At 39.4% G+C, this 15,457-nt stretch overlaps 1 protein-coding gene across 3 annotated transcripts in view; it reads right to left on the bottom strand.

Annotated features, from left to right (window-relative positions):
- Positions 1 to 5,770: 5,770 nt before the first annotated feature.
- The window catches only part of LOC119242982 (coiled-coil domain-containing protein 102B-like), a 130,427-nt gene continuing 120,740 nt past the window's right edge, over positions 5,771 to 15,457 (bottom strand). For all 3 annotated transcript variants that reach the window (XR_005124592.2, XR_005124591.2, XM_037508420.2), the window contains exon 4: positions 5,771 to 10,680. Coding sequence is in view for 1 of the 3 variants with exons in the window: in XM_037508420.2 (XP_037364317.1) it covers position 10,680 (1 nt within the window). In the remaining 2 variants the exon portion in view is untranslated. The remainder of the gene's footprint in view (positions 10,681 to 15,457) is intronic.

A 15,457-nucleotide genomic window follows, 5' to 3' on the forward strand; every position in this document is an offset into this window, starting at 1 on the left:
TTATTGTAGTAGAACATCATTCATATAAAATAAGTCCTATGACAGATTTTTTGGGAGAAATATCCGTCATGTTTAACGGATCCTCTTAGATTAGAAATTACAAAGTACAATTTATGCATATCCAATGAGGTAGAAAGCTGTCATTTTAATTATGCAATCATTAATTATGTATATATATATATATCTAATGCTCAATCAAGATGTATAGAATTAGATCACTGGACTTTTAAAATCAGTTACTAAGTTAATACACAGATCGGGAAGTCATTCACAGCATCCCCTCTAAGCAGCCTGTAAAAACGATGTCCACAGGTGCATGGTAAATATCGGAACACAGGTGATACCTCTGGCTCCATTTCCATTCACCCAAGGCTCAATGCTTTGCTCTAACTCTAACTTTGCTCTAACTCTAAATTATTCACTCATTATCGATCATTGAGTACATTGGTCCCTGACAATTTAGCATCCAATCAAACTTCTTATAAATTTCCTTAAACTTTAAACAGAGTGGGGAGCAGAACAGGTGGATCTACTAAAATACACTGCAGAGGGAGCAGCGGACAAGACAGGAGAGGTCTGCCGCGCTATGTGGGTCAGCTCCATGGTCAAGGCTGGAACTCAGGCCGTGGTGGTGATGGCTTGATAGCGCTGAGACTCACTGGGCCATCAGGGCGGCCTCTCTCTAAACCTCTTGGCAGTGTTTGTACTCTACATGTTGGACCAGATCATAAGCCTTCTAAGAGCAGAGGTAGTGCCACATGTCCAATTGTCCTCTGAAGCCCTGTGGTTGTTGTTTTACAGTCACTATTCTAGAGAACAATCCTGGGCAGACTGTTGCACAGCTAAGTTGCAAGCTCAGGACCAGCATCCCCTGTCATGTCCCCACTGACACTGGGTATCACTTCTTGATGGGAGAGACATTTATCCTGGACAAGTAGGTATTTTCTGCCTCCCCTGGGTGATGGATATGCTGCCGCACCCCTGCAAATGCAGTACCGAGAGAGAAACTGCCGCATGTCACTAGCCGATGTTCTAATCAGATGCATAGAAAGAAAAAGAAAAGACAATAAATGAGGCAATTATCCCAGTGTAACCAAGGCAAAGTGCTTCTGTGTTAAGTAAAAGATTCTGAGCACTTAGGCCTTTCCAGGCCATTCTCACCCATAGAGTCCCTAAAAGCATACAAAATCTGTTCTGTACCCAAAAGAACTTATAGGAGTACTTTGAACTGTTTTTGATAGGTATTATCTAAACAAAAAGATAAAGCAGTATGTTATTTTTTTTCTAAAAAAGCAAGTAAATGTAATTTTTGCTAGATTGTAGGAATCAGACCAATAAACAAAGCAACTCTAGGGTAGTTGCTGACACCGTGAGCATGGCTACCGTGTGCTAAGCAGAGTTCCCAGGTCAGAATGCAGAGAGGTTCTATTGTGGAAGGAAGTCGCTGGGTTTTCCTGGTGTATTTCAGGTTTGCTGCTGCACATTTGGAAATGGCTTTTGAAACCTCAGGTCTCATTTTCATTAAAAAAAATTATTTTGAGTTCAGAAAACTACAGTGATTGCCAATTGACACGTCTGGTCTCTTATTTAAAAATTACCTTGGGATCAGAGAACTATAGTGATTGCCAATTTAGGCTGAGCAGCTTCAGCCTGTGTTCTGTCTCAAGTGACAAAACCAATAACTTTATAGTGTAGTAGTATTTAAAAAAATAGAGCCTGACAGTGCTCGTCCACTCTGGGGCGACGTCTGTATGTGACTGCAGAAGGCACATTCTTCGTGGAATGGGCTGTATCTCATCCCCCAACACCCTGCTCTCTGCTCTTGGGCTCTGTACTCTCTGTGGCATTTCTGGGAATATTCATGGGCAGCACAACTTGACATTTCTGATATAAAGTCATGATATATTCGTCCATTTCCCACAGACATCTTGCTCTGCTTCTTGTGTCCTCCAACATGGTAATGATTTTAGGAGTGAGTTCCACTTTATTTTTTTTAATATTTATTTATGCATACAAGAGCTGGGGTACAGGCCAGAAGTGTGGGGGGGGGTGAGAGGATTCACTAGAGACAGAGTGGGGAACAGTAAAGGCAGATTGGCTGAAATACACTGCTGAGGGGAGCAGCGGGTGAGCCAGGAGAGGTCTGCCGCACCATGTGGGTCACTCCCTGGCCGGCTGGGAATAGAACTCACGCTGCAGTGGCTGCAGACAGCTTCATAGGTTGTATCTTAACCCTTGCACCACCAGGGAGGCCCTCCCCTTTAGTAGTTTGTATGAAACTAGGCTTGAGAGAAAGTTCAGTGAGGAAAAGGTGTGCTCCTAGTGCTGGTACTTGGTCCTGGCCAACAATAAGGTGATGGCTGTGGACCTGCAAAATGGCAGGTAATGCTCCCCAACTCCTCACTCCCTTGCCCCAGCTTTGAGGTCCCCAGATACAGAATCCTTATCATTTATTTTTCCTCTCCATTTCTCATTACTTTTGTTGTTATTTTCCCCTCTCTCGTTGTTCTCTGCTTACCTCATTTCCCTTGACGACTTCTAGAAAAACTAAAGAACCTGATCCGTGTCCACTGTAGTGCTAAGATCTCCCTGCTTTATCGTTGTCCTCCTTGTAAAATGGTGCTCCTTAGACCTGAAGGGCTTCTGACCTCTGGAGATCTTCTGGAAAAGCAGATTGCTCAGCCCCACCTTCAGAGTTGCTAATTCAGTTATTCTGGAGTTTGGGCCCTGGTAATTGATCATCTTATTTCTTGATTTTCTTACATTTGCTATCTGGTCCTATCTGAAAACGTTTACACTGATTAGAACAGATTTATCATTATTAGAATTTATCTCTTTGTGATAACTTTAGAATTTTCTGATTTAAGGGCATAAATAGATTTATAAAATTTCACTTTCACATTTTATTTCTAGTAACTGAGGTGAAACACCATTTGTTTTTGTTTTTGTTTTTGTTTAATGAGCCTTACAATCTAATCACACAGTTATTGAGTTGAAGTTATTTTTCACAAAATGTCTATGAAATTATCAAAACGAACATGGTATGGTCAAATCACTTTAAGATGATTTCCTTGAAATTCAGTCACATTGCTGGAAGTGGTTCCGTTGCAGGTAGGAGGAATAGAAAGTTTATACCAGGTCCCAAGGTGAAAAATTCAAACTTCAATTTTCAAACCCAGCCAATCAAAAAGATGATTTTTCATCTCTGGTAATAGTTTTAGGTGTTAGCAAAGTATATATTTACAGACTTCCTTTCCATTCATTCAAACTTAGAGGTGAAAATGAACTGAAGGTCCTGAGAAAATAAAGAGGAATCTATTTTGGAACCCAAACAAAAACCCAATTCATTCAAAAATTTGAATGGATAGAAAGGGTGTTTGTAAATACAAACTTTGGTAACACTTAATACTATTACAAGAGAAGAAAAAGACCATCTAAATTTGAGATCAAACCAAAATATACAACTTCAGGTCTGTAACCTCCAAGCGATGCCATCACGTTTACCTGAGTGGAGGTTTTCCATCTACCTCCTTCCTCCTCTGGAACATGAGCTCCAACAGCATGAAAATGTGTCACTTTTTTTTTTTTCACTGTTTATTCCCTAGTGTCTAGAAATGCTTGGCTTATAATCTCACAATAATTACACAAGCATGAATGAATGAAAATGATCACTTATGATCCAGATGCTTCTACTGAGTAAATGTCCAATAAATTTTTTTTTGAGCTGACTCTGGGACTTGTATCCAAACTGCAAAATCCCAGGTTAACTTTTAAATATTGAGCAGGATATCAAAGCCCTGCTTTGATTTAGTTTGTTTACTATTTAACTGTTAATTCAGGAAAATGTGCTGAATATATTATGTATTTTTTAGAATATACATGTCACTCTAGAGATGCTGATGAATTAGAATCCTATTTATTTTCTGTTGTGCCTTCAGTTCATTTTAACCTCTAGCTATTAAATGATTAGCTATTAAAAACTGTCAGTTGAAAAAGGCTTTTAAAGAATGTAATTATAGACAAACATTTGCTGTCCTATATTTCTTTCTGCCTTATTGTGAGCTGTATCAGCTCTCCTTTTGTTATTCTTTACTCCAGTTGGGAGAATACACACGGCATATTTGGGAAATCATGACAAGCTACAGGACAGCACTGACCACCTCCGGATTCAAATATTGGGAGATAATAATAAGGAATAGGAGAGATAGTATATGTTCCAAAATGGAACTTTCTGCTTATTTTGAGCTCCGTGTATTTTGAACAACACGTCTATGGCTAGATTATGATTCTGAGCTAGCAAATACCACGGCAGAAAAGGTCATTGTGCAGAAATAATAGTATTTTAACTTCCTCTTTTCTGGGTGAGTTAACACCATGATTCAGATGCATTCGCCATTTAGATGAGAGAAGATAAAGGAAATAGTATTGCAATTTTAATATTTCTTTTGTCACTGCGAATAAAATCCATTAATGCTAGAGCTTTTACAAAACTGTCCTATGTGAACAGAAAATACAGCCAGGTTATTAACCGAATGTAATTGCCTGGTGATAACAGACTCTTTGAGTCTCTCTTTGATGCCTATTTAACTTCAAAAAGGCTATCAATTAGGACACCACGCTTGAAGCAAGTGGGAAAATTATGCCTGAACACTTTGAACAAAAAGGTGACACTTTTATCAATCGGTATATATCATTTTTAGAATTCCAAATTTCATTGTTTAAAATGAAAGAACTTAATATATTTTTTTTCGGTGGGAGGGCTCTGAGGTATGAGGTAACTGACCCAGCCCAAGCGGCTAATGTGGAGGGCGCATGTCTGTCCTCCCTGTGAGTCTGTCCAGCCCACAGCAGATGATAACCTGTGACATGTGTGTATGTTTGTGTGTGTGTGTGTTTTCTAAGCATGTCTAGCAAAATCCATGTTCATTAGAACATTGACCAGTGAAAATACTGTTCATTACTTTATAAGCCTGATACTAAATCTTGAAGTCCTGACCCCAGAGAATTTTGTGTTCAAAGACACCATTTGTATCTGGATGTGGGGTCAGTGGGGGGCATTCCCAATGCAGTGACACCAGGATTGATGGGAAGAGCCCAGGCTCGTAGATCTACAAAATGAAATTTTTAAAAACAGTTTGGAGGGCTGCCACGTGGTAGGCGATTTCCTGAACTCCTGAATTCAGACAGTCCTGTAATTCTTAAGTGTCAGCTTCCTCTGTTAGGAACACATGTCTAACACTATGAGGGGAGATGTTCTTCCGAGCCCTCCTCATCATGGTTCTCCCTTTTTGTACTTTACTTTCTACAACAGAAGGAACGGCACCTGATCAGCCTGATGGGCAAATGTGACACTCACCACAGTCTCTGCGCCATCAGGGCAAAGTCTCAGATGATGGTTTCTCTTCCACTTGCGCATTTTCCCCAGTGATGGGTCTTTCTAGAGCTGGGCGTCATGCTTGCTTGGGTGAACTGTTCTGATGAATAAGATGTTGGGGTTTTGTTCTCCTACACCTCGAGTCTCTCTGTCTCATATCTTACCACCCAATGGGTACATGGACTGCTGAGCCATCCCTTTGAGACAAACCCAGCAATAGTATTTCCACTCTCCATCATTTGAAAAAAAAAAAGTACCTGAAGTCTACTCAGGTGCGCTTTTTCACCATCCATGCAGCAAACCATGAAAAACATATATGAGAACGCTAGTCTTTGGTGGGGTAACATACATGAAGAAATTACTTAAACATCCTTGAAGTTGAATCATATAGCCTTTTTATTCATAAAGATTAGACAACTTTCTCAGCATTAGAGTTCTTTGATTTCAAAATCATTTATTGTTTTCCTTTTGAAATCTGATTTCCGATGGGTACAATATTTTTATTTTCTTCCTAATGGAGATAACAGGGGCTGCATTTTTTACACGTAAACAGCTTTAGATTTCAATAAACAGGAAAGTAGCTTCTAGTGATAACGAGAAAGGCATCTACACACAAGCGATCCAGACACACCGACCCCTGCAGTTGATGATGATCACACAAGTTGTATGCCAAGGGTTGATCAGAGCTGGACAAGCCACTCCAGCCTGCCCTATTTTTGGAGGAAGTGCCCCTTCCCTTCCCACAAGCCACTGGAGATATGCCCAGTCCAGACTTAGAAGCAGAGTAACCTGTGACCTCCACCATCTGCCTTGAATTTCCCAACCATCCAACTCCCTGACCTTCCATTACCCACACACCATGTACAACTCTCATCCCTTTGTCACTGTGTCTTCTTTCCTCATGTCTTTGCCACTGGTCCCCAGCTCCTTATTTATCCCCAACAAGTAACTGCACAGTGATACTCGCCTCCCTCCATGAGACAGTTTCGCTAGATCATTCTGTCATTCTGTCCCCGAATTCCTGTAACACTCATTCCATGTATTTGACACACAGCCTCTCTCTTCAAATTCTGCCTTGTGACAGAGTGGCTGCACTGTGACTGAAACTCACACATCTGCATGTCTTCTCTTCTATCAAAGAAACTCTTGAATGCTGCAAATGAGGTCTAGAATACAGCACGACACTAGTAATTTTGAATTAGTGATTCCAGACAACATGTCCTCAAGTCTCTTGGATCAGCCATCCTCATTATTTGTTATGCAGGTGTGAGTTGGGCACAAACTGTCAACACAGGCATAGAACAGATGCATGGCTGTTAATTGTAGCATGAGAAAACACAATCATGCAGGTCATTTCTCCAAGTCACTCAAGTCAAGGAGTCAGGACTTCAACCCAGGTCAGATTTATCTAAAATGTTTACTTCTCAAAAATAGTTTATCTAGGAAATGATTGACAACACAGAGCATCCCTCTTCCTACTAATACTCCAGTCCACTTTGGACTGTTTTTGCTCTGTTTACTTAGTTATTATTTAGCACAAGAGAAATATTTTTTTTCTGATACAGCATCTAAAATTCAAGATGGGGGCCTCCCTGGTGGCACAAGGGGTTAAGATTCAACCTATGAAGCTATCTGCAGCCACTGCAGCATGAGTTCGATCCCCAGCCAGGGAGCTACCCACATGGTGCGGCAGACCTCTCCTGACTGGTCCGCTGCTCCCTCAGCAGTGTATTTCAGTCAGTCTGCCTGTTCTGTTCCCTGCTCTGTCTCTGGTGAATCCTCTCACCCCCCGCATCTCTGGCCTGTACCCCAGCTTTTATATGCATAAATAAATCTTAAAAAAAATAAAATTCAAGATGAGTTTTACAACACTGGCTTTTAGTAGTGACACAGACAACCATCAGTCACCCAGTTTTGTAAATGAGGAAACTTGCCAAATGGTCAACGTGCCTAACTGACTTTTCAGTTCGTCCTCCCCAGGATTCAATGCAAATTGGTATATTTTTTTTTTTATTGCCATGTCTTCTCTGACCTTGCCTATCTAGCAATTGCCTCATCGTCCTCAAAGGAGCCACCAGATATCCCCTTCATTATGTGGATCCCCACGGAAATTTCATTATTTATCCAGAATGCTTCTCTGCAAAGAACATATTTTATTTATTTTTGTATTGTCAGCTAATACTAATTCCTAATAAGCTCTTTGGGTTAAAAATGATCCCATAATTTCAAAGTAGAATTATTTCAAGTTCACATTTATTTTTTTCTTATTTATTTTTTGTTGCAAAATATTTCTTAGTCACAGCTTTTCAATTTCAAGGCTGTTATTTCCCTTTAAACATTGCTAACATTTATTCAGGGATATTTTTCCTTAGTGAGAAACAGTAGAAATTGGCATCATACCAAGTAGGCTGATTCAGCAAGAATGCACCTGGCAAACTCAAATGATTTTGCTTTATACTTTTAGGTTTTCTGCTGTGAAAAGCTATTATGGGTCACATAGTAGCTAGGACAGAATGCTCATGCAAATTCGATTTTACCTTCTTGCTGTCTTAGATCACTTCTGTTGATTTCTTTTGTATGTATCAAGGCCTTGCATCGCTCTTGGCTAAGTGTCATGTATTTGTAGAATAAAAAAATTAAAACTGCACATAAGTCAATAGTCTGGCCAAATAATTATAGGTAGTGGACTATAAAAATAGAAATGCTATTTTATAAATATAGGATTAAATTCAGTGTGAGGCTGTGAATACTTTGAAATATATTTATATAAGCATATTTTGAAAATGAAAACCGCTATCTACCATGACTACATAAAAGACTTCAAATATTTTAGCAGCTACTGGCTGAAATAAAACAGTGGTCCTCTCCTCACAGTTATCACTAGCAAATTAAAATGCAACAATGTCCTAGCAATTATGCTAAATGTTGAATATTTTTGTGCATTTCACGATAAAAATAATTTGATGCAGCAGACATGATATCCTTAATACAGAAGGTGGGAACTAAGGTAAACACCTTAAAGTGACACGTCTTATAAATAATAAAGGTGTGTGGATCTTACATCTTCGCTTGCTATGTGTCCTCAGTGCATAGAGAAAATGTGCATTGTTATGAAACTATCAGAACAATCTTGATTTTTTTTTTTCTAAGTCTCAGCATGAAAGACTGACTCTGAGATATATCTTTTTTGAGAAAGTGGGCCCTTAAAATATCAAAGTATGACAAGTAAAATAGCATCTAGGTAATGTGTTATAGAAGATGCTTAATGAATTCTCAGCTTCAATTATACAAATACCTTAATTATTAATAGTTATGAACATTTCCAAAAAGAAATGAATAGGACATGGTGGCTTGAAAAATAAAACCTTTCACAGTTAATTATTTTTTCATGAGTGTGAGAGCGATGAGATTAAGAGGGACTGCACTGATGTTGGCATCAAGAATAGGTCACTCTTTGCCATGGGGGTGGAGAGGATTTATATCTGGACAGTGAAAATGAATGTTGACATATATTTTAGTGTCATACGCTGAAGAAAGACATGCCAACTGGTCACACTTTGACTAAGTAAGCCAATCTTGGGCTGAAGTTCTTTAAAAAAAAATCAAATAATACTGTAAATCATAAAGTCATTTTTTATTTTTTTTAACAATAATTCAAAACTTCTCTGGATGGGGGAAAGAGTCTCTGTAAGAAGACATTTCAGCTGAATGTAAACTAAATATAATCAATATACTTTTGCTAAGTTCTGTTTTAAAATTCCTGTGTCAAAGCCCAGTGCTCTCAAAAAAATAATATATACAAGTGGTATGAAATGTAATTTATATCAAATGTGATATAAATATACCACCAAAGCATTAATAATGGAGAGGATGATAAAGTCATTTATTGACATTACTAATCATAAACATACTTCCATCCTGTTTATACTATAACAGACAATTTCAAATCATAGACATTATGCAACCTTAGTGTTGAAAGACTAAATTTTGTATATTTCATTATTAAATGTAAATCAGACAGGTCTACAAGCCATATAAAAGACAAAATCTTAGTCTAGAAATTGACATTTGCAGTAATTACAAAATCTTCTGAATCAAAGCAGATTCCCTAAATTCAGTGGTTATAGTATCTCTGGGGCAGTGCTCATAAAAAAAAGGTGTCCCACTGTTCTCCTTCAAATGTCTTGATGGCAGGGCCCAGAGTGGCAGCGTAGCACAGGGGATGAGGAAGGTCCTCTGGACAAAGGCTGAACAGTCAGGTGCTCCCTCTTCTACCCACGTGACTGGCCAAGTCCCAGAACATGCGGGAAGGCCTACATGACACTTTTTTGTGCCTACATGACACTCATATCATCCCACCCACTGAAGCACACTGAAGGCAGCAGACAGCACACAGTAGGGATTAAATGAGGGTGACTATTTTTTTTTTTAAGTCCATTGCCAACTGGTGGTGCATGGTGAACCCATCTCATACACATTTCACATCTACTGCAGATGGGAGAAGCACGCAGGGGGATATATGTGGTCACCAGGCAAATCCTTAGGATGCAATTCTGTTCCTAAGCCTTATCATATAAATAAGGCTTTTGGGAATCTTTTTAGTAGAATATTAAGTATACGCTGAATTTTATGTCTATATATTTGGCAAGTGGAGCTGGCGACAGCTTCCACAAACACCCCTGGGTAAGCTCACCTTGGCCTCATGTGATTAAGTGGGAGGCAACAGAAAAAGAAGCCATAATTCCCCAAATAAAATATTTTATATTTATGTATATCTTTGTATACATAGCCATATCTGTATACACACGTATAAACCCACATATAGTCAATAATATCCTGCTTTTAAAACAATATTGTAAATAGGTCATTTAAATGTTATATAAATATGATATGCATATAAGATAGGACAAAATATTTTCATTTCCAAGCAGAGTAAAAGGATTAAAAAATTAAATGTGGTAGAACCAGGCTATGCCACATAAAAAAGGATAGAAAAGGAGACAAACAATTAAACAATAAATTTAATAATTGAGACACTAATATAAATCATTTAGCACAGATCAAACTCAACATGCAACGGATTATAATTTCACTGCAGTGGCGAGTTGTCTAAGAGAAAACCCTTTGCATGAAGAGCAGCGTCATCTGACAGTCATGATCTATAAATCACAGTGGTGGGAAGGTGGCAATTCCCCAAGACAGAAATAGTGCCAGGCAGCGTAATGATCACAAAATGCACAATATTTAAGCTTTTCGACTCCACTTTAGACGTTGCAGGAAGATAGTCATATAGCTGAAGGCATCATCTAAAATTAGAGAAAGAAAAATTATTAGTAATAGAAAAAAAAAACCTTAGTAATAAAATAGAAATCCCATTTCTTTTCTCTATTACCTTTCTGCAGAAAGGTAAAACTGGACTTTGCTGTCACTTTAGTATATGTGTGCTCACATCTAGGGAATGATCTAGAAAATGTTCTTCAGAAATTAAAAAAAAAATCATCTGGAAAATATTTCCCAGCAGAGAATCTTGCCTAAATATCCATCAGGACACTGGCAAATAGATTCATAATTATATCTTATGTAGAGGAATGCGTCTAAGTTGAGATCTTAGCTCTAAGTGTGTCAGCACTTAGAGTTGTAGGGTCTGTCTGAGTGATGGGAGGGTGATGGGAGGGGACCTTAGCTTTTGCAGGAGAAAGGAACAATAAGAAAGACCTCTAAGGAAAGAAGCATTGCTGTTGGAGGGGGTGTGATTCATTTAGCCTGAGAAAGTCCACATAATCCAAGAAATGAAGAAACTTAATGGCCTTTGGAGGGGTTAGGAGTTTTATCTTGAGATCGAGGGAGAGTTGCTGAAGGTTTGTAAGCCAATTGGTGGAGCAGCTGTGGGGAAAAGCCAGGCACAGTATAAAATGGTGCAGAGCCCCCATCTAATCTTCACATAAAACTGACTCTTCCTTATACCAGTGACTCTAGATCCCTCAAGTGACTCTAGATCCCTGAGATACGTTGATAGAGTTGATCCATTATTTTTGTAATCCTGCTGAGACATTCTTTTTCTTCCCTGTGTTGGTATCAGTGCAACCTCAAAGGAAAATTCAGTTTCCTACGGGAAGGTCTTTGATAAAACAATAGAAAAGTTAAATATAAAAACTCCATGTGTCGGATCAAAACATAAGTGTCTATGGACATATAAAAAAGACTTGTACTTCAAAGTTGATCACGAGGACAGGCAGTGTTCCATAAACAGAGTGAAGCTGTAAGTCAGGAGTTTGCAGCTATAGAAATAGATGAACGTCTGCTGTTTGCAGCAATACGGGTGGAGCCGGAGGGGGCTGTGCTCAGTACCACGGATCAGGAAGAGAAAGACAAAGACCGTGTGATAGTCACATGTGGCATACAGGGAAAAACCCAGATGAGTGTAATAAAAACTTGTGGACTGTAACATCAACTAGTGGTTATGGGTAGGGGCTGGGGGCTGGTGCATAAATCAGGGAAAAAGGGGCAACAGTGTGGGGAGCTAGGATTGGAGTTCAGACACATGTTGACTCTCAAAGAGGCACACTAGGAACTTATCCAATGTCTATAGTTCAATGTTATCGCAATAAAAAAAAAAAGGTGCGCCTACGGCCCTGCAGGTCTGCAGAGAATCTGGCTGCACTGCTGGCACAAGTGTGGTCAGGAGTTAGCTCAGCTGCTCCCTGGGCCACTGGTGAAGTGACTTTTAGCTACTGTAACTCGCTGCTTAATGCTAGTGCTGCACGGAGCGATGCAATAAGGAAGGCAGAGGTTGGGGTTGGGGGGCACTGCCACGGTCAGAGTGATTGTGTCCCCAAACTCGCATGTGGGAATCCTGAGCCCGGATGCCATCATGTGAGAAGGTCTGGGGCGTGTTGAGGTGGTGAGGTCATGAGGTGGGCCCTTGTGAATGGGGATGCTGGTCTCATTCTAGAGACCTCGGCGTGCCTGGGTGCCTGCCACTGTGTGTGGATACTGAGCGAGGTCGGGGCCCTGCAGAGCCCCTTGCCACTGAGATGTGGCACCCCCATCTCAGACTTCCAGACCAGCCTATGGTGATCGTTACAATGGCCCAACCCAGCGGAGCTGTTCATAGATTCAGGAATGAAAGTGGAGGGGAAGGGCTTAGGGTACAAGTCGGGTAACTGTCCCCACCCCTCCCCAGTGTAGACAGCGACAAATTGGTCAAGGCAAAGTATCAACCCACTTTTAATGTCACTAAATAGTCACCAAGTTTTCACCTTTTTTCCTTACTCATCTTAAGATGGAAAAAAATCATTTTGTCAGTAGGATATTTTTAATAGTGTATGTAAATGGTAACTTTGGAAACAAATGTTAGTGTTTTCAGTGGCTGCGTGAGGCCATCTATTCTAGACAAAGACAGCACAGCTAGGAAAATACGAGCCCTACTTCAGCCTCGGGAAGGCTGAGTTTGTGAAGATGAACAGTGCGATCCTGTGTGGGGAGGGGGCATCCCCAAGCTCTTCCTTCCTTTGTTTTGATCTGGAAGACTTGAATTATTTGCTTTGTGTCGTTCGGTCATTTCTCTCTCTCTCAAAAATAATCTCTTAAATATAAGCTCAGTCACGACACTGTAATCCCCTTGCAGGTGGGAGTTTGTCATTGAAGGAATTCAGACCTGTTGAGCAGATTCTCACCCATAATAAAAAGCTATCAGGATGCCTCACTGCAATAACATTTAAGTAGATAAAGAATATATTTCCTTCTCCAGCTTCATGTAAGAATCAGGAATAATTTCTTGGCTTCATGATTGTGAACATAAACATAAATCATCAGTTTATAAACATTGTAGTGGACATTTTACTAGTTCTGCAGTGAATTTTTTCTTCCCGTGGATTAGAGGGGATTTGAAAATAATTATTACAGTATAAGGGTTTAACTTCCTGAACTTGCATAACTTCCCACCAGAAAGTTAGAACTGTGTAAGTATATCATTAGCAGTCCAGTTGACCTGAGGCTGAGTATCGCTAAGTGTAGTAAGTCACAAAAATCAGGTAAACTTCTAGCTCCTCTTATTGTCAGCAGCCTCACCTGACCCATTTGGAGTAAAATCTCGAGTACACCAACTATCCATGGTGCTGAAAGGATTTACAAGTGCACAGAGGGGAAGAGGAAACATTAATGTAGGCTTGGCCTTCACTGAAACTGTGATTCCTGATTCATGGAAGGAAACCAAGTTAGCAGTGGCATTGGGATAATCAGATTATTCCTATGAATGGAAATTTCTCCTTTCCAAATAGAGATCTTACAAGGGTTGTAAAATCCTGTAGCTGGTCAAACTATAGTTTTCAGGCATGATATTCTTTATACAATGACAAATAATATAAAGCAGCTTCAGCCTTCCTGTTACTGTCTCTCTAGTATCCTGACAATTCCTGTTGAGTTCTCTAAATAGTATGAAATTTTATTAATAGTTGCATCTAATTTTTGGTGTCCTGCCCCCCCCATGACAACAAGACGATCATGTCTGTGTTCTTTGTCCTCCACCTTCTCCAATAAGTAGATGTGAATTCCATATTTGTTTAATAAATACAGTAGGATAGACCTGTGGTTAATGCCATACTAGCAAATGGAATGAAGAAATCTTCCATGACAGATTACTGATAACATGTGCCAGCTCTTATTAGCTGCTTCACTCTTCAGTATGGTTGTCCTTTTCCTGGAGTTTCTCTTGAGTTGATAAGAAGTTAGAACAGAAATGTATACACACAGGTGTTTACTGTAATAATGCAGATAATATTTGAAAGCAGAAAGAATGTGCAGTAGGGGAATAACAGTTTATTCATGTTTTAGAATATTATAAATCCATTAAAATGGTTTGAAAAGATTTTTAAATAGCAAAATAGTCAAAATATATTGCATGTAAAATCTCAAATCAGTAGACGTCACAATTGTGGTTATACCTTATCACACAGTTCATCTTGTATCATTCAGGCATGTACTGATCATATGCGTGAGACCATGTGTGTGTGACTGTGTACTCCAGCGTAGACTGGGAGTGGGAACCCTACATTGCACACATATGGAGGGAATGACCCTGTATTTTTCTTGCTTCTTTGTCAATTGGGGAAAATAGAGTGGATATTAGGATCAGAGGAGCACATTATTACTTAGTAATACATCATGCAGTAATAGCACATCATTACAAGCTATTATGATGATCTAAGGAGATGGTATGTGAGTAAGTGAACTTACACACACACACACACACACACACACTATCGCAAAACCATGCAACATCAAGGAAAATGTTAGTGAAATTTTCTGACTTCTAAGATTCTGGGGAATTTTGTGTTTTATATGTCTATTTTCCAAAGCTTTTATGGAATGAGAAAAAATATTGCTTTTACAATCAAGCTTTTTGCATAATATTTTAAAACCAGATGTTTTTCAGTCACACACGTATATATTACATACATTTGTGTAATACATTAAAATCCAGGTGTTGCTTAAAGCAGTACGCCACACATAAAGTACATTATATGACAGTTAAATTACGTTATACAGTTATATGATAGTTAAGTAGAATATTGAGTTAAAATGGCAATGGAGGAACTAGATGTAGTAATTAGAGAATATCCAGACCAAGAAATGTACAAGAAAGGAAGTCAAATGAAAAAATATGATCGTCAGAGAAGGCAATATCGGTCTAGCAAAGTTTGGGTTTTATTTTTCCAAGACTGCAGTCTATTTTATAGGCAGTATTGAAGCAGCCAGTACAAAGGGAACGTCAGAAAATCTCCCAAGAGAAAAAATGAGTTTCACGGTCAAGTGCTGATCCAGCTACACTTCAGAAAATAAAAACAGGAAAACAGGATAGATTTGTTTAAGAGAAGAGAAAGTTCTGTAGATCCTGGAATAAAAAAGGTGGGGCTGGAGAGGGGTGCATAGAAGTTCCTGTTGTGAAGCTGTATTGAGAGGAGATCTGAGGGCTTGGCCACAAGTGAGGGGATGGTGTTTGCCCACAGCCTGGGGAGCTGCAGAGAGGAACGCAGGTGCCTCCTCTGGGCCTGGGTTGTGAGGGTCCCCTGGGAAAGGTTGAAA

The sequence above is a fragment of the Talpa occidentalis genome, unplaced genomic scaffold, assembly GCF_014898055.3.
Source record: "Talpa occidentalis isolate TD23 unplaced genomic scaffold, MPIMG_talOcc4v2.1 talOcc4.13, whole genome shotgun sequence".
Lineage (NCBI taxonomy): Eukaryota > Metazoa > Chordata > Mammalia > Eulipotyphla > Talpidae > Talpa > Talpa occidentalis.